At 40.5% G+C, this 25,111-nt stretch overlaps 1 protein-coding gene across 4 annotated transcripts in view; it reads left to right on the forward strand.

Annotated features, from left to right (window-relative positions):
* The window catches only part of FIP1L1 (factor interacting with PAPOLA and CPSF1), a 37,436-nt gene that overhangs the window by 1,484 nt on the left and 10,841 nt on the right, over positions 1–25,111 (forward strand). Inside the window, exons 2-15 of one of the 4 annotated variants that reach the window (XM_083459972.1) lie at positions 553–592; positions 1,669–1,729; positions 3,660–3,763; positions 4,429–4,490; positions 4,858–4,965; positions 5,475–5,605; positions 5,896–5,964; positions 8,864–8,973; positions 10,308–10,415; positions 14,450–14,543; positions 15,410–15,566; positions 19,390–19,416; positions 19,811–19,865; positions 23,313–23,368. In XM_083459972.1, coding sequence (XP_083316098.1) covers positions 553–592; positions 1,669–1,729; positions 3,660–3,763; positions 4,429–4,490; positions 4,858–4,965; positions 5,475–5,605; positions 5,896–5,964; positions 8,864–8,973; positions 10,308–10,415; positions 14,450–14,543; positions 15,410–15,566; positions 19,390–19,416; positions 19,811–19,865; positions 23,313–23,368 — 1,182 coding nt within the window. The remainder of the gene's footprint in view (positions 1–552; positions 593–1,668; positions 1,730–3,659; positions 3,764–4,428; positions 4,491–4,857; positions 4,966–5,474; positions 5,606–5,895; positions 5,965–8,863; positions 8,974–10,307; positions 10,416–14,449; positions 14,544–15,409; positions 15,567–19,389; positions 19,417–19,810; positions 19,866–23,312; positions 23,369–25,111) is intronic. The other 3 variants (XM_083459974.1, XM_083459973.1, XM_083459975.1) reach the window with 3 other exon arrangements.

Consider the following 25,111-nt stretch of genomic DNA (forward strand, 5'->3'; position numbering starts at 1 on the left):
AGAAACACACTTTTATTGAGATTGTTTCTAAACAGTACAAAGATCATAAGGGGAAAGTAGAGAGTTAAGGCACAAACGGTATGTCATTATGATGCTGATGATGATTCATTAAATTTGTATACCACTCTTATTCCATAGATCTAGGCAGAAATATACAAGGTAAAAACACAAGTTCCATAATAAAACAAGAACACCACTCCCTCTATATTGCTGCTTTACTGGAGGTGTGTGTCCCTATGTGTTTAAGCTTGCATGGAAAAGGCAGGAAGCAGGTTGCCCCTCACAAAGAAAAAGTATAAAGAAAACACAGCTCACATCTGTTGGTGCTTTGAACCCATTATGAATTCATGTGTAGAAGGACTAGTAAAAAGGGAGACAATCCTGACTGCAGATAATACATGGTTTGAGAAATGCAGCTGGAATATTTAGAAATGGAATCTGTGCATTTTGTATAAAATGAAAACTGGAAATTTGTGAGGGATTCTTGTTTGTACTATTGCAGTCAGAGATAATTTTAAGGTAGTATTTTTTTCTTCTTGTTGCTTTTTGTAGATGAAAATGAAGATGAGAAACCTGAGGAAACATCTGGCAAGTAGGTATTCTTTTATTTGTGTGTATCGTTGTAGCATTGAGTGTGAAATGTGTTGAAAATACATGAATTTATTATTATTTGTTGAAGAGCTACTATACGATACAATACGCCACACTGGTGGCGCTGTGGTCTAAACCACTGAGCCTCTTGGGCTTGCCAGTTGGAAGGTCGGTGGTTCGAATCCCTGCAACGGAGTGAGCTCCCATTGCTTTGTCCCAGCTCCTGCCAACCTAGCAGATCAAAAGCACCCCAGTGCAAGTAGATAAATACCGTAATTTTTGCACCGTAACACTCACTTTTTTCCTCCTAGAAAGTAAGGGGAAATGTCTGTGCGTGTTATGGAGCGAATGCCTGCGGGTGGCGGGGGGGATCTGCTGCAGTCATGAGCAGAGGATCCATGGTTCCCCTTCCTTCCCTCCTCCATGGTTACAAAGCATGGATCCACATGGATCCTCAGGATTTTTGCATTGGGCTACTCCAAACTCACTGTCAGATCACATGTCTATGTCCACAGCATGAACCACAAAAATCATATATCCACTATTTTGTTTAGAATATTTTTTTCCCTTGTTTTCCTCCTCTAAAAACTATGTGCGTGTTATGGTCTGGTGCGTGTTATAGAGCGAAAAATACGGTAGGTACCATACCACTGTGGTGGGAAAGTAAATGGTGTTTCCGTGCGCTCTGGATTACAGTGTTCCGTTGGACCAGAAGCGGTTTAGCAATGCTGGCCACATGACCCGGAAAGCTGTCTGTGTGATGAGTGCCGCAACCCCCATAGTCGCCTTTGACTGGATTTAACCGTCCAGGGGTCCTTTACCTTTTTTCTCAGCCTAACCCATCTCACAGGGCTGTGAGAATATTATGGAGAAGCGGGAGGACCATGTACACTATCCTTGAGGAAGGATGGGATATTAATGCAGTATTAAATAAACATACAGATTTTTATGGAACACTATTTCATCCATCCATGATATAACAACAAGTATATAACCCATTTTAAATGGAACTGATTTTCTTGTACATCTTAACGCCTCATAACTTGGTTAATGTTTTTTATTATGATTATTTTTAAGTGCTCAACCTCCGACTGGAAATGAAGAAGAAGCCGCTGCTGAAAATGGTGTCGTGAAAACGGTGATTGAAACCAATTATTTGATGTACCGTATTTTTTGCACCATAACACTCACTTTTTTCCTCCTAGAAAGTAAGGGGAAATGTCTGTGCGTGTTATGGAGGGAATGCCTACGGGTGGCGGGGGGGGGGATTTACTGCAGTCGTGAACAGAGGATCCATGGTTCCCCTTCCTTCCCTCCTCCGTGGCTCACTTTGAAACAGCAAAGCAGGAGAAGAGCTGCTGAGTGGGGAGGAGAGAGGGACAGAGAGCCTGCTTGCTTTAAAGGAGCAAAGTGGGAGAGGAGAGGAGCCTTCTCCCCTTATACCCCTCTTCTGCATTATTAGCAGCATCCTTCTCCTTGTCCCTTGAGTGCTTTCCCTTCTCTCCCCACTTAAAACGTGGTTACAAAGCACGGATCCACATGGATCCTCAGGATTTTTGCATTGGGCTACTCCAAACTCACTGTCAGATCACATGTCTGTGGCCACAGCATGAACCACAAAAATCATACATCCACTGTTTCGTTTAGAATTTTTTTGTTCTTGTTTTCCTCCTCTAAAAACTACGTGCGTGTTATGGTCGGGTGCGTGTTATAGAACGAAAAATACGGTACTTGGATTCTGAACAAACTGCTTGTGGTGACTAATGAACTCAAGTCAATGTGTTTTTTGCAGGATGTTATTATCCAACATTCAGTTAAGTCAACCCAGGTGCTAAATGATTTGAAAAATCCAAAGCTTGATAGTGCAGCTTCTGGAATTAGGCTCATCTTTGAAAGCCCATCCAATAAGTCAGCTTCACTGTCCTCTTCCTCCCCCCCCCCTTCCTTTTCCACAATGGTGTTGAACATCAGTCAAAAACTGGTACAAAGTTATGAATAGATTTAACATGATTGCAAAAACAATTTAGTTCAGTAGGAGTTTGTTTGTTTCACCAAGTCACGTGATTGCATTTAACTAATGCTGAAATATTTGCCTTGTTACTGAAAAACAACAAAACAAACCTGATACAGACAGTCTTCATACTACATGCACATAACACAGCCCCAATGGCTGTTTGTTGTGAAGAATGGTAGTTTTAGAAGAGACCAGCTGGGTAGATAAGTAGTATTTTAGCCCTTGTCCCAATAACTGTTTTTTTTCTGTTGCATTGAAGTTTGGAGCAAAAATAAATAAATCTGGTAGAGTAAGGGCTGAGCAACCCCTCCTCACCTGCCATATCATAGTGGATCTTGCCTGAAGCTGGTTTTCTCTGGAAAAAATGCTGATAGGACTGTGCTACATTGCATTTGTGTCTGATATATAAATTAGTGCCATTTCATTTGTGAGACTGTACTGTGAATGATTCTTGGATTATTAGTACTATTATTTAAGGGGGGAGATTAAAATAATATTTCCAAAGCTAGCAGTATCAGTGAATAATTCGTCCAACTTTGTGGAGGAGTGGCTGCTTAGCTTTCTAATGCATTCGATAGCATTTTTGGTTGATGCCCACCAGTATTTTCAATGGATACTATGGACATATGCATAAGTATTTCAGACTTATTTTTATTATTGTGTTATTTCTCATGCAGCACTAGTTAGAAAACCTTAATAGTGAGGATGCTTGTGTCCACATCCATTGTAAGTCAGTGGCAGAGCCCATATTGACTTCAGTGGTGCACCATAGTAGTACATATGAAAAGGTCCTGGGGCTGTGAAATGAGCCAGATTTCCTACTCTTTCTCTCTTGAGGTGTCAGTGTTTATCCTCAACACTCAGTTTTCTGCTTAGTTTTTTTATTTTTTGGAAGTCTTAAATGATATAAATATTACCCAGATATCAAAAAAGCAGTAACATTTTTTATTTTGAAATAATTGTAGTGAAAGTACTCTATTAAATGTTAGTCTGCCATTGTTGGTCACTTACTTACATTGAATGTAATTTGTAACTGTGATCTTTTTTCTTGTAGAAAGCAACAGAGGCCGAGGATGACAGTGATAGTGATAGTGATGACGATGAAGACGATGTTCAGGTCACAATAGGAGATATTAAAACAGGAGCCCCACAATATGGGTAAGCTGTCTACAGTGATGTGGGGCAGATTATCCTATGCAGATTACTCTAGTTTGCATTGGAAAATTATCAGAAAACCCATATCACTGGTTGGTTGGTTGGTTGGTTGGTTGCTGGCGGGCTCAGCATCTGACTTCCATGACACAAGGGATCTGATCTAAGGCAGGCAAGTGAATATTCACTTCCATTGTCAAACTGTAGCAAGGAAACGTGTAAATTGTAACACTTTTTGTTTTTCAACCATCTGGCCATGTGTTTGATCAGGCCAGTTTCATTTTTGATGGACTAATCACACGTGGGCTTTTTATAAGTAACATGCAAAGCTCAAAATAAAAAAAAGTTTTTTCCCTTTCAGTACTTTGCCAGGTTGACTAATTAAAAAGTAACACAATCCAACTGATTCTAGATAATATAGCCTTATAATGCAACATCTTGGTTTTTCATAATATTGAAAGTCTGCACTTATGCTGCAGATGCTTTGAAACACAGGATTCAAAATGGGAATATGGTGCCAGCATGTTCCTCAAATTCTTAGGGGTTTTTTGTGCCTTGGATAATGTTTTTACAAAATATTAGGCTTTGTTTCGTGTGCAAATAATGGGTGCTAAAGTTGGCAGCTGTCAACCTTCCTTTTTCCACTTAATAATACAAACACTAATTTTTAGGTATGGAGCAGCCCCAGTGAATCTCAATATCAAGACAGGAGGACGATCTTATGGATCTTCTGGTAAGTGTCTTCTGTGCTGTCAAAAATAAAAAATAGAAGAAAAAGTCAGCATTCTGTAGTGACTATCCCAATCATTATTGTACAGCAAGAAATTAGAAAAACATTGAAAAGGAATGCATTTATGTACAACTGTAAAGTTATTAATTATATCATTGCAAGAATTTTTTTCTCAACAATATTAGGTAGGCTCTCCTGAGAGATGTTCCCAGGGTACCTATTGAAAGTCTTTCTTCCCCATGTATCTGTAGTTATTTCATTGTTTTCAATTATTTGTCAGGCTTAAAAACACAGAGATGCTTTAATTCTTGATGTAGAATTGTTAATAGTGTGATGGTTCTTATGATAATATTTTGACACTTCTTTGTAGGTGCAAAAGTGAAGGGAGTTGATCTGGATGCACCAGGAAGTATTAATGGTGTTCCACTATTAGAAGTTGATTTGGATTCCTTTGAGGATAAACCTTGGAGAAAGCCAGGTAACAAATTTTGCTGTTTGAATTTTTATCACTGTAGAAGCTTGTCAGTGAGATTGTATAAAAGTGTGGGTTTTCCATGTAGCAAATTAGAACTTAAGTTGTGTTGTTAATTTCTTAAATCAATGTGGAATAAACCCTTACTTAAATAAATGAATTTTCATGTACAAGAATATGCCTGTGCAAATTTTAAATCATCGTATCAACAGAGCAGTCCTCTTAGCTGCATAGGTGTCTCTTGAGCATCTGCTTGGAGTCTGCTTTGCTGCAGTTGTTCTTTGCTAGATTATGTACCATTTGGTCAAGTGCCCTCTCCCTTGTACTGCAGTTAATTAATTGTCACTGCTGGTAGCTAATACATGCTGCAGGGGGGAGTAGAAAACACCCCCTTTTAGAATGGTTTTCAGCTATGTTTCACTTAAAAACCAACAGCTTAGTGGAGGACTGGGTTATTTCCCTTCCTCTCTGCCAGTTGAGTTGTAACTTTTAGACTGTGTTTTATCCCTCTTCAGGTGCTGATCTCTCAGATTATTTCAATTATGGGTTTAATGAAGACACCTGGAAAGCATACTGTGAAAAACAAAAGAGAATACGAATGGGACTTGAAATTTTACCTGTTACCTCAACGACAAATAAAATTACGGTAATGAATAGACTCTCTGATTACCAAATTATGGAAATGCTTTTCCTTCTGAAGTTGGAATAGCACTGTCTCCGCAGTGAGTGTTAGAAGTCTTTGTGTGGTTCAAAGTACATACCTACCTTCCTTCCTCTTCCTGTCACCCAGAAGTTTTGCTCCATTTCTTTGTTGGCCTTTGTGTTGATAGTGTGGAACCACTAAGCTACAACTAGCTTGTAACCTGTTGTTAGTTGTATTGTAGCCCATCAGTCCATAATGTGGTGTTTTAATGGGCAATGTGTTATTTAACTTAGGCCGAAGACATTGCTATGGAAGTAACTCCAGGGGCAGAGATTCCAGATGGCACATACAATCTTTTTAAGGTGAATGTTGGTAAACTTTCCTTAGTCACTCTAATCACTGTTTGCCATACCATTTCCAAGGTCTGAATCTAAGCACAAGTGGGCGTAGCTGTTTTCCCCAAGTGTTTTGATGTATACTCTAGATGTGCTGCATGTAGAACCCTATAATTTACCTTTGCTGCTGCAAGCCTGTGACTTGATGGCCTAATGTACTAATGATTGCTATGGCAGTTCTTTAATTCCTTGTATGCTGCATCCCTTTAGTCAGATGACTTTCTAGTTTATGGAAGTGTCGATGTTTAATGTGTTTTTATTTTCTGTGCAGTATTCAAGTGAGAAAACATGCTGGAGAATGATCAGAACCAATTGAATGGATGGCTTCTCTTGTGCCTCCCCCCCCTTTCTCTCTCACTGATATCAGGAATGATCCACTTCTGTATTATTGGGGGCAGAGCAATTTACTCCCTCATAGATAACTATAAAGCTGGCAGTAAGGATAGAGGAACACATTTTTTGGCTGGTGTTGGCAGACAGCTGTCGTCACTGACCCTTTCACGCTGATGTGCATGGAGAGCTCCAGAGGGAACAGTTTTATTAGCCTTACAAGATATTGGGAAGAGCAAGAACGTTGACTGTTTCTGAAGTTAGAACCTAGACATGAGACTTTGCCTTTCCCCTGCCATACATTCATATAGAAGGACTCACAGGCAATGCAGTGTTTATCTCTTTCCTGCATGGAGTGTGTGAGTTTTCTGTCCTCTTGAGATCTCTGTGCTGTGTGGAGAACTTGGGGGAGGAGAGGAGCCCTGCTAAGTGCTGGATAAATGGTAGGAGGTCTCCATTGGCAACTGCATTGGTGGACACCTGAGTGTAAAAACTTTATATTAAGGGACGACATGGTGTGAGACGATGAGTAGGTTCCTGGTGCCAAGGAACCAATATGTTTTTGGGAAAAATGGCTTCAAGATTGATGGGGGTGCTTTGCTTTTCCAGAATGCATACATGAGCGCAGTTGAATAGAATGTGTAAGCTCATGAAAGCTCTTTGTTTCTTAAAGTGAAAGTTGGAACTATACGATTCCCTTTCTTTAAAACACTTTCATTTAGGTTGGGTCAGTAGGGGCCAGGTAGAGGAGGTTATAGCCCAAGGGCAACCAGTTACCAATCACTTTTTATGCACAGTTGTCTAATATAATTAGTTTTACTATGTAAATAAGAATGCCTGATCAATGTTAATACTATATGCCTGCAGGTAAATTTGAATAGAGATTTTTGATTGGATTCACCAGCCAAGTTTTCCATTCTTTATTAGCGTTCAGTAATCCAATTCTGGGTACAGAAGACCTAATTGATGTCTAATCTAGACAAGGCTGATGTAATACTAATAATTTGAAGTTTGCTCTTTCCTAGTTCGTTTGTCTCTTATTTTTTATTGTATCCTTTAAAGGCCCTCAGGGTGGCATTAAACCTAGCAACAATTCTAAGAGGTAGTGACTTTCAAGGCCACCTTGCAAACTTAATATTTAAATCTGGATTTGAACTTTTCCACATTCAAACTCAGAACTCTGACTGCTGCACTGCAATAGCAGACTTTGAATGATCCTGATTTAAAATTCTGTGGTCCAGTGGTGCTTTTCATTAACATCTGGTGAGAATTTGAAGGCTAGATGTACTTTGCTGCCTTCAAATAAGGGGAGATCTTTGGGAATACATAAGCCTTTTAGTGATTTTATGGATGCCCAGATTGGAGGGTTTTAACAGTCCAGATGGCTCTGCTCTCTTAGACTACTTGATGGCATTGGAGTGGTATGTTGGTGGCTTTTCTGAGCACGGAGCTGTGAAAATGGATGTGGTTTACCCTACCTGGCCTGCTCTTTGGCAGTTTATACAGTCATAATTAGCTGTACAACACCACAATGTTCTTTTTGCCTAAAAAGAGGGAGACATTATTGCCACATACATAGCAATAATTATTTGTTGCCTCAAGCAAGTAGCTAAGAGCACCCTGTTCTATTGTAAAAAGAAAGGGTTTTGATTCCTGTCTCTGCTTAATTTGTATGTTAAGTTTTGTTTTCTTTACTTGAAGAAGAATTTTCTTAGCAAGTGGGAGGCATTTTTTTAATGACACAGTTCATGTGCAGGACAGTCTGCATGAAGACTAGTCTAGATTATTGCAGTCCTTGTTCAATGGCTTGGAATTCTTAAATTTATAGAGACACAATCGTTCTGTAGCCTTGTTCCTTTCTGATGTTGAAGATTGGCATAATTATCTGAAAGGAGATGATCACATTTAATGAGACTACAATTACTGTGGCAACTGTGTTTTGCATTTTGCTCTAGATGCCATGAAGAACTGCTTTTCCACGGTGGAGACCATATGAGTTTGTTTTGCTTTTGTTCTGGTAGAAACGTGGATGTTCAAACTTTTCAAATGTTCACCATACTATAATTTTCAGTTTCTGTCCCTCTCCCACATTGAAGAAGTATGCTTTACATAAAATCTAACGTAGGCTGCAGCAAAATAATACAAACATTTTTGGCATTCAGAGAGTTACTTTATGCTCATTCATCAAACATGTCCAGTGGAATTTTTTTTATTTCTCACTTGTTCTCTTGTGATTTATCTGATCTTCATGCTGTAGCACAAACTATTTTTGAAACTCCCCCAGATTGAAAGAAGGTTTATCACAGGTTTGTGTGGGCGACACAGGCTCTTTTGGGTACATGGAACTAGTTGCAACAGTCTTTGAATCCAGGCCATAATTTTCCTGCACAAGATCTGCTAAGATGAGCAGCCATAATTCGTTAAGAGTTTTGTTCTTCAGCCCTGTACTTAAGCATCTTGACTTAAATACTTGACTTAAAGATGCTCCCCCCCCCCATACATTAGACAGTGCTAATGAAGAAACTTTATTCTGAAGGTGCAGCAGGGAAGAACTGGAAACATGGAGAAAGAAATGCCACTTCCACCAACCAAAACTGAGTTTACTTCTCCCCCTCCCTTATTCAAGACAGGCATCCCATCAAACAGGTCAGTTGGATATTTTCAAACTGCCATAGAGAGAAAATACCTTCTAGTTGTTACCATTCTCTTAAACTAAATAAAAGAAAAGTTTGCTATCCTTGTCTCAAATCTTAACCTTTTTTCATATTTTAGTTTGCAATCCTAGATGTATTTGAAGTGTGTGGAATTTTACCAGGAAAAGTTAAAGGGATTTAATTATATTTTAGCATGATCAATAGTAAGAATGTGACTTTTTAAGTCTCTGTTTAAAGCACCTGTGCTAGGTAAGTACAGATAATGTGCTGGACTACATGATGAAATCACTGACAGGAACAAGCTGCTTCCCTTGTCCTTCCTCCACAAGGACTAGACTGGAAGCTTTTGTTTCATTTCCCCATTAATTGTATCTTATCAGCAGCATGCTCACCTACACAATGTGTTAAGTATAGCTTGTTTGAAATGAGCCAAATTCAGACCATAGTTTGTGAAACGGTTTTGTTTCAACAAACAGTAGTTAAGATTAACCAGTTTAGGGTTTGAACAAGGCTTACTGTATCTGTTCTTGAAAGCACTGTAGTAACTCACAGGTGGTATTTCTATTTTAATGTTTTGCTTAATGTTTTACTCTATTCTACTCTGTGTTTTGATACTATGTACTGACTTTTTGCTTGTGATTTTATGATTGTAAATCTGTGTGTAATGCTTAGGGATTTTGTTAAGTGATGTATCAAAGAATGAATGAACATAATTCAGTTATGATTAATAAAATATAGCAATTTCTTCCTTGACTGCACTAGCTGTGTGCATCAAAGGCTAGCTTTGGTTCATGCCGATTGGTGATAAACTCTGGCTTATCATTTTATCCAAACTGGGCCACGGGTTGGTTCAAATATTAAAACCTAACCATGGTTTGGCGTTCCATGAATGAACCCTGTACTTGCCTGTTTCCTTTGCTTAATAACTTCCTCGTTTGGGCACGAGCCAGGAACATACGCCTGACCCATCATTAGCCCTATTATCGCTGGAAAGTGACACAAACCCAGGGGTTAAACACAATAACCTAGTGTTCTTTTTTTTTATAGCAGCATTACCGGCTGTGCCTCATCAATGGAAAGCCGGATCAGAGTTCCCAGTAAATACCTGGATAATTAAGTCTGGGACATAGGGCTTCTCAGATCACCTTACGCAGAGAAGGAAAGGGGTCAAAAAGGGATAGATTTGAGGTTTTGTTTCTGCTCTTCTCTTCCATTAATAAGGGACAACATACTCTATGTCTCCTATGTGTAAAGGCCAATTGGGGGTTCATTGAAAGTGGGGTAATGCCTGAGGAAAAGAAAGACCTAGAAAATTTATCTCACCAGAAACAGCGCCTCTTCTCAGTCACAGCCGAGCACTGCAGCCAGAAAAGCAAATTCAGGTGTTGGGAAGTGGCAGGACCGATATGGGAGGGCTGAATCGCCGGAACTAAGGTAAGAAGTTAAAAGGGACATAGTCCTTTTTGAATTACAATGTTAATTTTACTCATTGGTTGCATGTGTTTAGGCAAGGCTGCTGTAGAATAGCATTTTGGACTTTAGTGTATGCCCAGGTTTTGCAGCACAAACCCCTACCCTTAATTCCACAGTATATATGTAGTGGGTAATAATAGCCACACTTCTTACATAGAGCAAAAGTGCTAAATCTTAGAGTGCGGTGATATCTGGGGATTAATACTATCAAAACCAGGTAGGTTTTGTTCTTCTCTCTCAATATAATAATCATTTGGTAACAGGAAAGCATACAAATAGGGCAAGCTTCACATCAGAATAGCAGGCTTCATATGCTGCTAACAAACAGAATGCGAACTAGTTTGTAAACTGTGTGTGCCTGTGTATCCCCTTATTTCCATTGTGGAACGCAAGGAGGATACCTATCCAGTACTTGCCAGACTCATACCTTTAGATAGCTGGTGGCCTCGCATCCCTTCATCGCACACCGTAGCGCCATCCTTTTAAAGTATCAGTTTGTGAAATTACAAAGTAATTCTTTGCAGAAAGGATGAACCTCCCAACCCTTAACTTCCATCACTTTTAGCAATAACAGCTTTTGTGACAGTTGCCACAATAGTAGGTATACAGTCCTACTTCTCTCCGAAAAGATTGTTGATTATTGGCTCATTGCCTCCAGCTAGATGAAGTGTATATGTCATTTCTGTCAGTCTTCAGGCACTGATATTTTGTGTTTTGATTTGTTTGGCTATTTAATCTACATGTTGCAGACCCTGTATTAACTTCGTTTTCCCCCCTAGTTCCTAAGTATAATATTTTAAACCTGTATTTTTAGTGGTTTCTGATTTGTACTCATTCAAGGGTCCACAAACTTTGCTTGGCTTGATCACTTCTTCAAGGAGCAGGATCTTGGCACTGACCTTCCACTATAACTCTGAAACTTTACATGATTTCCAGGACAATCCTTTAGCCCCAGACCCCTTGAAGCTGGGGGGGGGGGGTCATCACAGTTAAACAGTACTTCTGAGATACCTAGGGCTCTGTTGGATTCACTACAATCGCAGCACAAAATAGGCAAGTAGCTCTCATCCTGATCTGGAGCTTGTGGGGGAAGAGTTTTGAATTGTCCAGAAATTGAGCTTGAAGTTCAGGTGGAGGATTGTGCTTGTTGCGACTGTGTTGATGCACAGTCTTCTACAAAACCACTCACCAACAAATAATAATATAATAATAATTTATTTATACCCCGCCCATCTGGCTGGCTTTCCCCAGCCACTCTGGGCGGCTTCCAACAGAATATTAAAATACAGTAATCTATTAAACATTAAAAGCTTCCCTAAACAGGGCTGCCTTCAGATGTCTTCTAAAAGTCTGGTAGTTGTTTTTCTCTTTGACATCTGGTGGGAGGGCGTTCCATGGGGGGGGGGGCACTGCCGGGAAGGCCCTCTGCCTGGTTCCCTGTAACTTGGCTTCTCGCAGGGAGGGAACTGCCAGAAGGCCCTCGGCACTGGACTTCAGTGTCTGGGCAGAACGATGGGGGTGGAGACGCTCCTTCAGATATACTGGACCATGAGATGAGGATGTTTTTCCTCCTGACAAGTAAAAAACAAACCAACCCAGGGTCATGTGTTCTGATGGCTTCCAGCCTGATCCCATAAATACTGAGTATATATACTTCATTTATTAGCTGGAGGTGCATTTGCTCAGTGTGAAGGGGAATACACTCTGAATGTGCTCATGGGCCTTTTTACTACATTCCCACTGGTTTGTAGAAATATTGTTTGCTGATTTTGGACACAATTTGTTGTCTTTTACCTTATTGCCCTACCTTTTCCCCAACTCCAAGGTTGAAAGGAAGGTTGGACGTCATTGTGCTTGCCAGAGGATGGTAGAATACTGATCATGCTTAGTAAAGTTGAGTGAAATTGTGGACCCGTGTCAGTGTAGTTCATATTATGTTTGGATGTTGAAGCCTTTTAAGTACAGATTAGGGGCCCTAATTTTCTGGTGTATAGTCTGCCTCTATATGCTTGCTGCTACCCTCTTCCTATTGCTAATGATCAGTGCAGCTTCATCTTTCTCCTAACCATTATTTTCTGTTTTTTCAGAGCAGGTTACACTATTAAAAATTTAACACGCTAAAATTCTTAACTGCTGGCAAAAAGGTTGTGTTTGTTTTCTGCTTTTAGTTTGCCTGCTTGCATGTTCCCTTGAAATACTGTTGAAGATTTCGAGGCTTTTTTTAGGTTACGTTCTGGTCAGCTGTTTGTAAATTTTGGCTCCTTTGTAACTAGTGTAGAATTCATTCATCCATATATTTATCATCTGGTAGTTAATGTTTGACTTACTTGCGTTTTGTTTTAACAATATTAAAGTTGTTGACTGTTGTTGCCAGGCTATTTCACTTCTGTAGCTACAGACACTGTGCAGGGACAGAAAAATGTCAATTCTTAAAGTGGAAAACTGGTGTGTTCCCTTCCTTAAAAGTTAATCTGGAAATGATGATGATGATGGTAATAATAATAATAATAGAAGATGCATTGCTTGCCCTTCACCACAAGGTCCCAGGACAGGTCTCAACAATGTAAAATACAATACTAAAAACATTTTAAAACAGATTATGCAAATGGCATGTTACAATAAGCTATCCACATTTTCAACCCTCTTCTGAGCTCGGCCACAAATTTCGACTGTCCTCTCAGCCACATGAATATTGGGAGGTAAGAGTAAGTCTTGAGAGCTAGCTTTTGTATGCTGGCTTTGTGTTATACTTGGAGAGGAAATACTTTGGTTTTATGTTAACTTGCTTTGTTTGGATGAGATGCAACCTTATTAAAATGTATGGGAGTCTTGCCATTTACTTCAGTAGGATATGAACGGTAACACTTTGTCTAGAAACCACCCAACAGAAAAAAAGTTGAGGTTTGCTTCCCTTTGGGGTGCATGTTACAGCAGATTTGGAAACGTGCCTGTCAGAAGGATTCTGATAGTTGAGGCATCACTGCCTGTTCAAGAATTGATCTTCTCTTCTTAGGCAATAATATTTGCTAGGAATTATAGTTCTTTGCCCTAAGGATTGAGAGTAGAGGTCAACAAGAGATGACTCCAAAGCTGAATCTGAGTTGTTGGGGTGATCCAGCTTTCAGCCTGAAGGCAGGAGATGCAGAGAGCAGTAACAACATGTATTCCACTTATTGATGGAGAACCTGGCTCTCACAAGTTGTATACTACTAGTTGACTACCAGAGTTTCAGTTGTTGGATAGGTGCCTTGCTTTAATATATGTGATACACAGCGTGAATAATTCATCAGTACCTTCTTAGTCATGCAATCTTTCATTTTAAGTAATCTTCTGAAACTTTAGCTTCTGTTACCTCCACCTTTAATTTCAAGGATTTTTTCCTTCAATAGAAAAGCAAGTATATGCTAGGTTTGAATAGATGCCTCTTATGGTCTAAACCACCACTCCAGTTGCTCGGTCCCAGCTCCTGCCCACCTAGCAGTTCGAAAGCACATCAAAGTGCAAGTAGATAAATAGGTACCGCTCCAGCGGGAAGGTAAACAGCGTTTCCATGGGCTTCTCTGTTCGCCAGAAGCGGCTTAGTCATGCTGGCCACATGACCTGGAAGCTGTACACCGGCTCCCTCAGCCAATAAAGCGAGATGAGAGCCACAACCCCAGAGTCGTCCACGACTGGACCTAACGGTTAGGGGTACTTTTACCTTTTTATTTTTCTCTTCATATTGCTAATTCTCAGGGATACTGCTGATATAGTATTTTATATTTAAACAGAAGTACAGTATGTTTCTTCTTGGGGGATGACACATCATCTATTGAGATGATCTTGCTGCCTTTAATAAAGAAGCAGGAAAAAAACCCTCAGCTGATTATCCTTTTTGAGTAATAGCCTTTTGAAACGTATGCACAAGGCATTTGAGAGGCTTGAGATGCGTTCCCCCAGGTCTTGCTCTGGTCCTGTGTGTCAGTGTAACAGTTCCCTTTTATATTTCTTTTCAGAAGGCTTTCTGGTACAATAGATGTGATTGGACAGACGATCACGATAAGCCGAGTAGAAGGAAGGCGGCGTGCGAATGAAAACAGCAACATACAGGTTTCCTTTTTCCCTCTTACATATGTGTATTGGGTACAACAAGACTGACTTTGCTTTCACCTTAGCTTCAGTTTAAAGAATTGAAAATGTGATGTATATAATATTTGATATGCAAAAGGAGTGAGCCAAATAGAAAGCATATATTTGATTAAGCCACTTGTCAAGAAATTGGAGAGAATTGCAGCTTGAAAGAACCCAGTGGCTTGTATCCAATGTAACCACCCCATCAGTGTAAGGATTTACACTTGTGCAATGGGACGTCTCCTCCGCCTTCCCCCGCACATCCACTAAATCTGTTCTTGGAGTTCCCCCAACACTACGGAAAAGATTTTGGGAGGGTGTGAGGTATGCACTGGAAAGGAGGGGGAGAAGTCCTATTCTAGTGGAAATCTTTGCACTGACAAGACAATGCTTAGTACTGCATTGGTTACTAGTCTTTGCCCCTTGAAAAAGGAGACATTTAATTAACGTATGGTAGGCAATGAGTGCTCTTAGGGTGTTATAGTCACCAGCATGCTTTACCGCTAATGCAACATAGAATTGAGGGTATTTTTTGGCCCCGGCATGCTCACACTCGTGTGTTGTCAAAGTTTCACCTTGCATCTTCTCATTTCAAGTGAGCATACTTTTAGAAGTGTTTGTTAGAGAGTGAGAGATCAAAATGCATAGGATATTCCAGCAACAACTTGTATTATCCTCTTAATCTTCAGAGTTTTCACTGAGAAATTTCTCCTGTTTATGTTGGAAGGCAAATGCACGTTTCTACATTTCAGGAAAAACTTTACTCAATCTGTAAATTAGGGGGAAATGTGCATCTCTCCCCCCCTTTTTCAAAAGAAAATTGTAATGTTTGTTTTGTTTTGTAGGTTCTTTCTGAACGCTCCAGTGCCGACGTGGACAACAGTTTTACCAAGCCCCCTCCGTTTTTTCCTCCAGGAGCTCCTCCCACCCATCTTCCACCGCCTCCTTTTCTTCCGCCACCTCCATCTGTCAGTACTGCTCCCCCTCTGATTCCTCCTCCAGGTAAAAAAAAAGATGCAGAAAGGGAAAAAACAACCCATAATTAGCAGTGTTTCTATTTAGATAGCTAAAGTTGTGTTCAGGGTGTGTTTTATATATTTATCTATAATTGGGATTTGATGTTTTTCTGGCCAGTAAAAGATTTGCAATTTGCTTGACAACTTTCAAGAGTTACCTTGGCTTCATGTGGTCCTCTCTTATGAAGGGATTTTCACATCTTTTCCTCATCTTTCCTTTGAAGGCATTTTTCTTCATTATTTTCATTTTCTCCTCCACGGGTGAAGATCCCCTTGCTTCACTGACGTTGCATTCAACTACAATTTGCTTCATGTAAAGGCTGGTGACTTGTGGCCTCCAGGCAGAATTGGATCAAAGGAAGGCTGCCAGCTGGTGAAGGAGCAGGGCGGTAGAAATGCTGGCCATGCTCCCATCACTGCTTTAAATTAAAGCGAAGCAATTGAGATGTAAAATTTCCACTGATTTTTAAACCTTTGCATAGGCAAACTGCAAACCTAAATGCTATTCGGTCATCTGTGAAAATGAAATGCATTATGAATCATTTAGCTTACATTAAATCTTAAGCTGCTTTATGACATATACTGTTTTTATTCAAACCATAATTACAAATATTTTGTAACCCAATATACTTGTAAATAGTGGGGAAACAAGTTGAAAATTGCATCATCATTATGGTAAACAATTGTTATTTGGAGTTACAGTGGAACCTTGGTTGTCGAACGTGTCCACGCGGCTTCCATTTTGAGTTTCCCTATTTTATTGAGGCTTCTGCTTTCAGTTTTTGGTTTTCGAACGTTTCGGAAGTCGAACGGTCTTCTGGAACGTATTACGTTTGAAAACTGAGGTTCCACTGTTGTACATAGTGCTTGATTTCTATCCATCAAGAAACAAAAGGAACTCCTACATTGAACATCTATGGCTCAGTACAGACACCATGGGTGGAATTCAGCATAGCGCTAAAGACATAATTCCGTTGATGCGAACGTTTCTGTTGGAAATGCACTTACTCAAAATCAAGTTAATTCCTACCCTCCTATGATTTGTATAGGGCTTTCCTTCATTTTCTGTTTGTGTTTTTCTGGGATTTCACATCTCTGCACAGCAGCTGCATGACTTTCCAACCAATTTCATTCCAGCAAGGGAAGGAGGGGAGTCATGAATGTAGTTCTGGACAAACACAGTTTGCTTCTGGATTACCTGGAAGCATTGGGCAACTGCATATGAGCCTCTACTTTCTTTTCTAATGCAGCAGTTGGCATGAAGCTGTCTGGAAAGTTGCACAGAGGCCTCTGGCAGTAATGCCAAACCACTGTCTGTGAATCTTATTTCAATAAACTTAACTGCTGCCTAGCATGGTAGGAAGTGGATGCCTGAGGTGGGCTAGTCTTCAAAAGCAGTCCATACCAACTGCTTTCCTTTTTTGCCTATGTTCTTTTCCATGTTTCTCTCTGACCCTGTAAACATTAAAGGGATTATCAGCCCTACTTTCCGTTCTCCGGATGATGTCCCTTTTCTAAGACTTGCTTTCTCCTCCTGGCCCCTTTCAGATTTGGCATGTTTGTGGCAAGTTGCATTCTTTACTGTGTGCTTAAATTCATATGGGCTAAACAAAGTGGGAAAGAGGAAAAGCCAAAATCGTTTTTATACACAGCCCAGGTAATGCATTGCTAATGTGTAGTACAAAAAGGCCATGAAAATTTACATTGCATTCACGAGCATGGGACTTATATTGTAGTATGTATGTTTAGGATTGCAGCCTTGGTGCTCTTGAACAGGGGTCAGCAAAGTTTACCTCGCCTGGGCCGGTTCACTCCAGCGGAGATTCCTCTGTGGGCCGGATCACATGCATCGGTGTTTTTCAGTGTCTGTGTCTGCAGAGACACGATTTCCAGCGTCTGCGCATGCGCACATGCTATTTCTGGTGCCGCGGAAGCGAGTCGTTGCGCTGTGCCAGTTTAGCGCAGCACAGGGGACTCACCAAGTGGACAGCTCAGTTCGGGGGGGGGGCTTATGGGCCAGTTAAACGACCCCCATGGGCCACAGGTTGCTGATCCCTGCTCTTGAACAACATAATTGTGCAGTTGGTATACAGCTTGCCATGTGGTTATGATGGAACCTTTTGAACAAAAAGGTAGCAACATTTAAAGTACAGTAATTCTGTAGCATAGCACTTGCATATGTGGTTGGTTGGAGAAATAGGAGATGTGTTGCCTTCAAAGAAATATGAATGTAAAGAATAGTAGCCTAAGCCTTGGGGGTGAACTTCTAGTCCCACCTACAAGTAAGAGGCAATATTAAAGAAGAAGCTTTCATCTGTTGAAGTTCAAAGTTAAAATAAATCTGCATGTGTTGTGACTTTAGTTGAGCCCTTTGGTGAAAGCAGCAGAGGACTGGTAACATTCAGACAGGTTGATGAGATGAGCCCAGCCAGAAGATTTTGTTTGCTATCTCCTGTATTTTCAGCCCATTTGAAAATAACTTATGAGTAGTGGCTTTGGCTTCTCCAGGCTTATTTTAATTTTGCTTCTGCCAGCATTCTGTCTTCAAAGCTCCTACCAAAATAGAACCTGCCCATTCCTCATTGGTTTAAAGAGGGGAAAGTTTCTTGTTAGTTTCTTGTTACCTAATATTAGCTTGGAACTACTGGCCAGAACGTTTAAGCATTCAAATATAAAACATCCTTCAGAAGATCCTTTGAAAAAGGATCTCACTTTGAAGTTTGGTCTCTTGTACTGTGTTCACTTAGCCACTCGTGATGCAAATACCTTTGAGACAAAAAGAAACATCACTGTTTGAAAATATAACACTAGAAAGTTGAATAGCTGCTACTGGAAAGGACTCTCAACTAACAATTGCAGTAATAATGTCTGGGCTAAGATTTTCAGGAAATAGGAATTTTTAAAATTGCCCATTCTGTAGACTTTCCTACAATGCTTTGGAAAAGCAGCTAAATATGCTTGTTGGTAAAATATGTCATGTGTCTGTGTTAGAAACGTGGAAGTTATTCTATTAATGCCATGAAGTCAGTGCATTTTTGATGACAGTATGGCCCAGTTAACATTAACCTGTCATTTTACATTTTGAATCTGCTGTCTTGTCTGTTAACATTGAGGATATAAAGGCACAGGTGGGTTTTTGCATTGACCTGTGCATGCATATCCATACGTATGTACAGCGAAAGGAGTACTTCTTTACAGGTCTTCTTTAAACTGATTATTGTTGCATACGTAACTGCATTAATTTGTAGGGTTAGATTTCTAGAACGTGCTTAGTGTTGATAATTACACTTTTATATTCCACATGCTATGAACCTGGAATTCAGTGGAAAATCTTTATAAGATTGTTAATGAAGTTTCCTTGTGTTTACTCAGTGTTGCCTGGACGATGGAGTCGTGATAAATACGGAATCTTCAGAGCAATCTGTTAATTTAGGGAAGCAGCAGCTTTAAGTTAATTAATATGGGTGTGTTACTTTCGGAGAGTTTTAAGCAGCGACCCCACACCACAGAACCTTGTTTGGCACATGTCAAGGTGCATGCTGTGAAGCCTCCCCGCTCCCCATATTTATGAACTTAAAGCCACTAATGTCACCTTGCATTTGGCCCAAATCCTGCCGCTGGTGCAGCTGCCCACTAATTCATCCTTGGATCAAAGCCCAATATGGAGTGGCAGTAGCTGAAATTGCTATCAACTCTTACTGGCTTTTTAATACGTTGTTGGCATGAGTGCCATGATACCTGTTCTGGTAATGTGGGAATCAGAATAAACTCATTACTGAAATGACTGGGTGCATTTTTTTTGTTTTTAGGTATACCAATAACTGTGCCACCGCCAGGTATATTTATCTGTTTTAGTAGTATGAAACATAATGTGAATGCAATTTTGGTATAGGGGGACAATCTGCCACTTCCCTTTTTAAAAAAATAAAAAAATGTACTTTGATTTCTTTGGAGAAAATAGCTAAAATTCAGAAATAGTTTTTAATTGCCAGGTAAATATATATAATTGAAGAATTGGATAAAATAAATGGAATAGAATAAATATGCTAAGTATAAGATTGCAAGGATATGATGTAAGAAAATAATGGTTTAACTTTGGGCATGTCATTCCTTTTCACTGTTATACAGATTTATCTTAATATATATACACAGCTTGCATGTACTGGGTTTTTCAGGCGTTAATTAGCAGCGATAAGCTAAGGCAACTTCTTTGTTTTCCAAATATTTCAGGCTTCCCTCCCCCACCTGGAGGACCACCACCTTCCCTAATACCAACCATAGAAAGGTAAATTTCAGTTTGTAGAATGATCTCAACTAAGCATGTTTTCCCTGCGTGTCAAGCAAGGTGTGGTTATTGCTTCAAGTTTAGAGAACAGCTAGGCATGGCTTTTGACTTGCTCATGCCAGCAGCCTCTGATGGCAGTGGGTGGGGAGGAGAAGATCTATGGAGTCTGTTATTAGGTGCAGAAACAGTGCAGGTCCAGGGCTACCTTTCCTTACTTGACCTTGGGCTAAACTTGTAAGGAGGCAAAAGCAGAGAGGAGTGGTGGTAAGCATTACTGTGGAGAGCTGTGGTATATATTATCAGCCAGCTAAATTTTTTTGATGCTTTGTTTTGTTTAATTTTTAGTGAAATGGTTGCTTGTTGGATTGGTGGAAGCGCTAGGGAAAATAGTGACTAGCTATCTCTGTAACTGCTCTTGCGTTTAGTATTTTTTCTGGAAGGTCTCTAGACGCTCTTCCAATAGACAGAAAAAAATAATCCTCCCTTCTGAGTTATTTTGAAGGCTCCAGGAGATTTTCAGGTTGTCCTTTCAGTTAGATTAAGCCCTCATGCTTAAGATGGTTTTTCTTGCTCCTTTGGGCACTCTTCCCTACAGAGTCTGAACTTTCATTGCCTTATGTACAATCGCCTGTAGAGTTTAGTCCCTCTGTCGAGTCCTTTTCTCCTGCACTGCTTCCTGATTGCCACATTTCCAACATACATTTTTCTTACACAGAATGATTTTGTTCTTCCTTACACTTCTAGCTGAATGAAGTTCTCCATAAACCTAAGAGGCTGATAAACATTGCTTAAGGTTTTCATTATCTCGTTTCTAAAACCACAGTCCAAAAGTGTTTTATAAAATATTAAACTGTCTTCAAGAAGAAAAATAGCACTCATCTAAGTATGGTAGATGAGGTAAATATAATTAATTCAAGATATATGGGGAGTAATAAAACATATAATAGAAAGTAAATTAAACCATACATATCTTTTTTAGCCTTAGTATTTTACTTATTTCAGCTGATATTTTCCACATTCAGCTGAAACTTGGAGAATGTGAAGTTAAGTAGGATGCAAGTACAGTGGTGCCCCGCAAGACGAATGCCTCGCAAGACGGAAAACTCGCTAGACAAAAGAGTTTTCCGTTTTGGAGGTGCTTCGCAAAACGAATTTCCTATGGGCTTGCTTTGCAAGACAACAATGTCTTGCAAGTTCCTGCTGGGTTTTTTTTCCTCCCCCCCCTTTTTCTAAGCCGCTAAGCCACTTATCAGCTGATCCGATCAGCAGATAAGCCGCTAAAAGCCGCTAATAGCGCTAATCCGCTAATCTGTCAATGGGCTTGCTTCGCAAGACGAAAAAACCGCTAGACGAAGAGAATCACAGAACGGATTCTTTTCGTCTTGTGAGGCACCACTGTATATTTTTACTTCCCAGCAGGAGTGCTGCTGTTCAGCGTCCATGTCTCCCAGCCATGCTGTAAACCAGAGCTAGAGCCACCCTTGGCCAAACTTCCAGCGAATGCATGCTGGGGGTGGAGGTGACCACTATTCCCCAAACATACAGCACACAGAAGCACACTAGACAGGCATACATACACACCTCTCCTCAGGTGATCCATGCAGATCATCTGAGAAGGGCTTTTACTTGCCCTCTATTCAGGACAGTCATCTGATGAGTGGGGCAGTTTGCATCCTCAGCCCAGCGCTGTGATGAGGACACAAACGACTCCATCCCCACATGACTCTGTGCCCCCAGTGCTATTGCCGCCTGGAGATTGAGCTGGTGGGGGACATATGGTGAGCCTGGGGGTTTACCACCTGTAATGTAAGCTATAAGGAGCTCAAATAAGGCATTCCACTTCTCCTTTCTTCCATTGGTGTTCCTGTTCCCCCAACAGATTAAGCACTCATTATTTCATGGCTACTGAGCATGGTCACACATAATTGGGCCATGGGATGGGGCTGCCTCCTGAGTTTGTTTGTTTTTTAAAAACCTAATTTGTACTTTTTGCTCCAAGCATACTGATATCTCTCTCTTGTTTCTTGGTGGCCCAATTTTGGCTCCATTTCTGTCAACATTTATCATCTGAGTTGGCTGTTAGTGTGTATGATGGATAGCAGCCTCATGAATAATGATTTTATATGGCAGACGGTCCGACTGGGACCTTCATTCACCCTGTCCCCCGTTGCAGTGAATAAAATAGATGTGTGGATGAATTTGCCACATTTGATTGCTTGAGGGGCAGGATAGATTCCTGGCCACATCAATATGTGTAATGTTTTACCTGTGCAGATCTAACATGATTATAGCCACTGCTGAGCTGCACAATAAACACTCCTTCCAGTGGCATAGAATCATAGAACTGTAAGAGTTGGAAGGGACCATGAGGGTCATGTAGTCTAACCACCTGCAATGCAGGAATCTTATGCCTAATGTGGGGCATGCAGGGTTGGTCCAGTTGGCCAGATTGTCTTCCGTCATCGTACCAGAGCTGAAAGCACAGCATGTGCAGAGCGAGAGGCAAAAGCTACAGTCACTCCAAATTACTTTGGCAGATATGACATGATGGTGATGATTTTATTACCCAACCTTTACCCTGAAGTCCCAGGGTGGGTTATAGTACTTTAAAATACAACATAAAAAATAATTTCCACTCACAAAAATACGGTGGGCCGGAAAATATATATCAAGTGTCAAAAGACCAGCATATTGTTGGCACCTGTCTGTCTCAAGAGACAATAGAGTGCACCAGTCATACCACTACGTTCGCAGCACCAAAATAACGTCCCTGTGGCGGAAGCCTGGGCAGTGTGAATGGAGGTCCTGGGCTGCCCAGACAACAGGAGCCCTCTCTTGGCCTCATTCATGCAGTCCAAAGGAAAGCAGAGCAGTATATTTGGCACCAGTTTGGCTGCAGGAGTTGGTAGAAGGAGGTGTACTAGGTGCCATCCAGCCATCTCCACTCCGGATTTGTGTAGGGTTTACTCCTCAGCCTTGTCTTCTGCCAAAGACATCCCGCAAGATAGTGGAGGTTTAGGATCAAAGGTAACAAATCAGATACAGTGGTACCTCGGGTTGCAAACGCTTCCGGTTACAAACACTTTGGGTTACAGACTCTGCTAACCCGGAAGTAGTACCTCGGGTTGAGAACTTTGCCCCAGGATGAGAATGGAAGTCACGTGCCGGTGGTGCGGCAGCAGCAGCGGGAGGCCCCATTAGTGAAAGCACGCTTCAGGTTAAGAACGGTTTTGGATTAAGAACGAATTAAGTACGTAACCTGAGGCACCACTGTAATGTTAAAAATGACTTCACTGACAACAGAGAGACTGTTGCACACTGACTTTTAAAGTATCACATGAATGATTGCATCCCTGGTATGACAAGTATCATACCCTACCAGCTTCAGCAACCAGATGGCTATTTTAAACGGTAAGATGAATTTATTGTGTGCTTCTCTTTCAACAGTGGACATTCCTCTGGCTATGATAGCCGCTCAGCTCGGGCATTTCCATATGGCGCTGGTAAGTGTCTTGAACTGCTTGAAAATGGGCTGACCAGGTGGCTTCACTTTTAAGTTCAACCTATGTTAGCAGGTTAGCAGCTTGGTTCACAGCCTACTCTTTGAGATGCTTCTAACCTTTATTTTATATGTAACCTCTTCCTCTTGTTCAGGATGCATTGATGCAAACAAGGTTCCTGTATAATAGTTTTTAATTCTTTGGAAAAAATGGTGCTCAGTTTCTGGTAAGCCTGTGAAGCTGGGAAGCATGGTGTATGACATATATTCTCCTTTGCACACACAAACAAATGTCATCTGCTGTGTTTGGTTCCTCTCCCTTGTTTTTTAGTCAGGTATTTACTCTTTGTAGTTACTACAAAGAAGAAGAAAAAAATTTCACCAAACATTTTTCAACCTTCTTTTTATTTTCCTTTTAGAAATTGACAGGCAATAATGTTCAATGTGCAGACATTTGGCTTAAGTGCAGGTTTTGATAGCAGCATTAATTAGAGACTTGTGTACTGTTAAGCTATAGAAGCAGTGCCCATTCTCTTTCCCTCTCCCGCATCTTCATGAGTCAGATTAAAAGTACAGTGAATTTGTAGTGACCAAGCAGCAAGAATGAAGCTCCAGTAAAATGGGAGGAGTGTGTGGGTATGAATGAACAAACCAGAATTTTGCTTCAGGTAACAGAAAACAGATGATGCTCAGAATGATTCCTTTAATGGAAAGCAGATGCCTTTATTAATCTGTGCTCATGTGAAAGTATTGAAACTGCCTTCTCTGTCTTCCATATTTCGGAGGAGGTCTCACACTTGGTGCCTCTATCCTCAAACAGCATATATTATGGGTTGATATTTTCTTCATGAAAGGCTATAAGGGCTTCTTCCAAAATCTGTGAGCATTGTTCAGTAAGTCTGCTGGAGAGTTATACTATCTTAAGTGTGATGCAAAGCACACATAAGGGCTGGGTTTCTTTTCTGTGCAAGTGCTTTTGGAGTAAACTGACTGGGAGAATGTGTCGCTTCAGAATAGGACATCTACAGAAATTGTCCCCAAGCACTCATGAAGAAAACACAACAGATCTTAAAACTGGCATCAAACATCACACTCTGAACACTGATTCAGATGTGTAGACCACAAGTTTCACATGGGTAGGATGGTGTTTGAAACAGCATGGATGTGAAACTGTCTTCCACATTAGGCTCTTTTGGGAACTAGGTACGAAGAGGAGCACTTCAAATTATCAGAATTATATATTGTAAACAACACTGTCACTTTTTTGGCATGGAATATGTAAGAATCCCCAAAGTACGACTAATACTGGAAGCACGTTATTCCATATTTCATTCTGCGTATTTTGGTTTAGATGGGAATACCATCTTTAATTCTCACAGAGATGCTGCAGATTTAGATGAGAAAGGGAAGGAAGTTTAGTTCTTGGGCCTGATCTGTGAGAATACTGCTCTTCCTGCAGCACAATCCTATTCATGTCTACCTAGAAATAAGCCCCACTGAGTACAGTTGGGCATCCTCACAGATAAGAGTATAGAATTTCATCCTGCCTTTGCTCATCTACCTTTTTTCATATTCACTTCTGGCATCCCTTTCTGATGTTTTTGACGATTATTTCTGTAAGCTATAAAGGACCAATTAGGATTCATCAAACATGTTTTCTCTTGACAAATGACCACAGGCAAGAACTCAGTGATAATGTATTTGTAGACTTCTTACATGTGAGTCTTAAACTGAATAGATTAGTTGG

The sequence above is a fragment of the Podarcis liolepis genome (genome assembly GCF_965112155.1).
Source record: "Podarcis liolepis genome assembly, chromosome: 9".
NCBI lineage: Eukaryota > Metazoa > Chordata > Lepidosauria > Squamata > Lacertidae > Podarcis > Podarcis liolepis.